The 3,774-nt window shown below is 28.6% G+C and overlaps 1 protein-coding gene across 9 annotated transcripts in view; it reads left to right on the top strand.

Moving 5' to 3' along the window:
- LOC107453074 (clumping factor A) overlaps window positions 1-2,739 on the top strand; it is a 41,866-nt gene extending 39,127 nt beyond the window's left edge. For 8 of the 9 annotated variants that reach the window (XM_071184886.1, XM_043053221.2, XM_043053223.2 and 5 more), the window contains one exon: window positions 2,330-2,739. In XM_071184886.1, coding sequence (XP_071040987.1) covers window positions 2,330-2,721 — 392 coding nt within the window. In that variant the 3' untranslated portion in view covers window positions 2,722-2,739. The remainder of the gene's footprint in view (window positions 1-2,329) is intronic. The other variant, XM_071184887.1, reaches the window with a different exon arrangement.
- Window positions 2,740-3,774: the final 1,035 nt, after the last annotated feature.

Raw genomic sequence — 3,774 nt, 5'->3', positions numbered from 1 at the left:
TAATTTCTGAGATTTCCCTCTTTTCCCTAAATAGAGACATTTTAGGATTTTTTGCAAGATTTTCCCTACCAGAAAGACTGTTTGCTGATGGAGTAAACATCACTTTTTCGCTCCCACTCAACTAAGAATGATCAAATAAAAGTTTCTCTGATTTAATTTAAATCCTGTGTCTGTTTTCCTGCTCGGTCCGACTGCATCATTTTACATATATATGTATATATACTATTTGAAAGAAACTCTACATTTTTAAAAATGTTTTGTCTTTAAAAACACTTTTAAATTCTTACCCCTACATATGTTCAGCTTTAAAAATTATAATAATAGAAAAATTTTACGTAAAAGAGACAGTTCTGTTCTTCTCTTGTAGAAGTTTCATGTTTTAGAACAACATTAAATTTCCCCCCTATGTTTTGTTTAATTAATTTTTTACCTTACTGATCAGAATAGTTTCTTACATTTATTGAAATTACTTTATTATAACTGACCTTATTTCAGATTATATTTTAAATGAGAACAATGGTAAATTGGTTTTAGTGTTAGACTTGATGGATATTAAGATTTCATCGTTCATCAAGCTTAATTTCAATGATTGCTAATTTGTTGATTTTGTTAAATATTAGATTAGTTCAGAGAAACACAAAAATTTGAAATCGAATTATTGTGTTCCGATAGTATGCGCTGGAATTCCGGGTTTTTCGTATCATCCCTCCAGGTCTAGAAACTAGGAGTTAGGCACGTGACTTTTTTGTGGAGTTCCGCGTATATTAAGCCCATTGATTCGTTTGCGAATCAAAACTTATAATCCAACTACATTTTTACAGTGATCTAAAATTTTTAAATTTTGAATTTTTCGCTAAATCGATTTAACGGGACGTTTTCATACAAATGACTCTTCCACATTTTTTTGTTTTTTTCTTTGAAACTGGGACGGAATCCGCTGAAATCGCAATTCATATTTTTTCAATTTTATTTCAATAATTCAAATTAAAACTAATCCAATTCCAAATAGAAAAATCACATTTTTGTGGGGCTTTAGAAATATCAAATTTTATTCTTTGTAATTTTCAATTTGAAAATATAAATATATGTGAAGGCTGAATTTTCTTATGTGTCTGTTTAATTTAATTATTAATTATTTTGAGGTCTGCATAATGCAACGATAATTATTTTTATTTGCCTTTTAAATTTCCTATTTAGTCAATGGATATAAATTAATCTTTCTCAGTTAAAGCGCAATTGAAATCTTTAAGCTAATGTAAATGCTGGGCGATAAATCAGAGCCTTTTTAGTCCTACCTTTTCCACTGTGACCTTCTTATCCATCCTCCTTTTTAAAGAATTCATAAAATCTTGGTATTTTTCATACTAATTATTGCAGATTTGTTGATGCTATTTATGTGTTTTAGTTGTATTTTTAGCCACTAAAACTAATTCTCTCACTTTGCGAAAATAATTATTTGATTTGAAAAGTTCTGTTCATGATATTAATTTTAAAATACAAGCATAAATTATACTCTTTATTAGTAGTACATAACATAAACAGCAATTTAATCAATGAATAAAGGTTTTTCTATTTTAATTAGTATAACTCTTAAATATTTATCATCGACCTAAAAAAATGAACATTGAATATAATAACTTTTTCACTTGTGTTAGTTTGCAAAGTTTCTAATTTTACCCATATTGATAGGTGCAGTACATGGCAATAATGTAATTCCTTGACCATGTTTCAAGCATTTTAAAATATCAAATTTAACAGTAGTGCTGAGTTTTTGACTTAACATGAAAATGACATTTTTGACATCTTATGATTTGATACCTAAAGGATTTTGGAAGATGTGAAATATGTAGAATTAACTTTTCTTTTAAGAAAGTAAAACAGATTCATAGGACGTTTTTTAAAGAAGAATAAAACTAAGCATTCTAGGAGGTACAAAACTAATGCTGTATCTATGAAATGAAAAATAGAACTTTCTCAGTTTTTTTTAAAAAATTATTATTATTATTATTATTCAAGAGCATTTTAAAGAGAATTGATTCTATCATTGGCGATCGAAATGGGCTGCAGATGGCGTAAAACAGTACTCTCTACGTCACTTATAGCTCATCTCGATCGACAATCATAAAATTTGTAAAATATAGGAAAATTTTTTATTTAATTTTTGTTAGCTATTGAAAACTTAAAACTATAATAAGTGAACTTCACTATACCATAAAACTTGATTGGTAATAACTGAAACTACAAGAATTTTTTTTCTTTTTCAAAAACATTTTTGATAAAAGGAAAAAATCAAAATTTAAAGTTTTTTCGATTCTACTTTCCTCAATAGATGAAACTGACGAGGAGCAACATCTTTCTGACACTGAAGCTGTTGAAAGTGGGACAGAAACTGAGAGTACAGACAGTGACAGTATGGGGACAGAAACTGAGAGTACAGACAGTGACAGCGTGGGCACAGAAACTGTGAGTACAGGCAGTGACAGTGTGGTGACAGATGTGGATACAGAGAATATGAATGAATGCAATGTAAATACAGAAAATACTAAATCATATATATCCCCTTTGAATATAATTATTAATGATCCTAAAATGAAACAAATTTTCGTTGAAACTCCTACCATGTTGAACACTTTGAATACTGATTTAGATGAGCGCTCAATAGTTCCTATATCCTCCGAGTCAGAATCGCCGCGTAGCGACATTGTCTCAGAATGTTACTAAGCTCTTGCATAAAGATTTTTTCTTTAAAAAGTAAAAAATTTTGGATTTTCTTTTCTGCTGAAATTTTCGAAAAATTTTTAGTTCTTGAATTAAATTCCAAACATGCCTTTCTCGCTCATTGGAGAGGAAAGAAATCCTCGTGATTTTTCTATTCTCATTTGAGAATAGAGAAAAATAAAAAATAAGGAAATAAAAAAATTTCGATTTTTTTTTTCTCTAGAATTATATTCAAAAAATGCCTTTCTTGCTCTTTGAAGTAGAAAGAAATGCTCGTGAACTTTTTATTCTCATTTAAGAGTAATGAAAAATAAAGAATTATATAGTAGGGAACCGATTAACCGGAACGATCGGGACCATCGCTATTCCGGATAACTGATTTTTCCGGTTTTCTGAATCTTTACAAAAAGCCGTTTTTTTTTTATTGTTAATCCCAACTAAAAAAAATGTTTGGAAATAATCTTAAAAAGAAGAAAAAACGATGAAGTAATACACTAATGATTATTTCGAAATGATGGTAAGGTAAACATCTTTCAAAAAAGAAAGAAAAATCCTAATATCTTATGAGGAAAAAAACATTTTTTTTTTAAAAAAATGGCGGGAAAATTTATCAAATTTCGTTCCGGTTTTTTAGTTTTCCGGTTTTCTGATTTCCGGATAACGGGTTCTGTACTGTAGTTTAAAATAATTTGATTTTCATTTCTGCAGAAATTTACGAAAGATTTTTTTCTCCAGAATTTTATTCAAATGACGCCTTTCTCGCACATTGGATGAGAAAGAAATTATCGTGATTTTTCTATTCTCATTTGAGAATAATGGAAAATAAATAATAATAAAGTAAAAAAATTTGCTTTTACTGTTCTGCAGAAATTTGTGAAAATTTTTTTCCTCCAGAATTATATTCAAATGACGCCTTTCCCCCCACATTGGAAGGGTAAGAAATGCTGGAGTTTTTTCTATTCTCATTTGAGAATTTAAAAAAAAAATTATAAATAAATAAAAAATCCGAAATTGCGAAAGTTTAAAAGACAGTTCGCTCTAGAAATCATCTTCTTT

This window comes from Parasteatoda tepidariorum, chromosome 9 (assembly GCF_043381705.1).
Source record: "Parasteatoda tepidariorum isolate YZ-2023 chromosome 9, CAS_Ptep_4.0, whole genome shotgun sequence".
Taxonomy (NCBI): domain Eukaryota; kingdom Metazoa; phylum Arthropoda; class Arachnida; order Araneae; family Theridiidae; genus Parasteatoda; species Parasteatoda tepidariorum.
The sequence above is the reverse complement of the archived record's forward strand: the minus strand, read 5'-3'. Positions and strand labels throughout refer to the sequence as shown.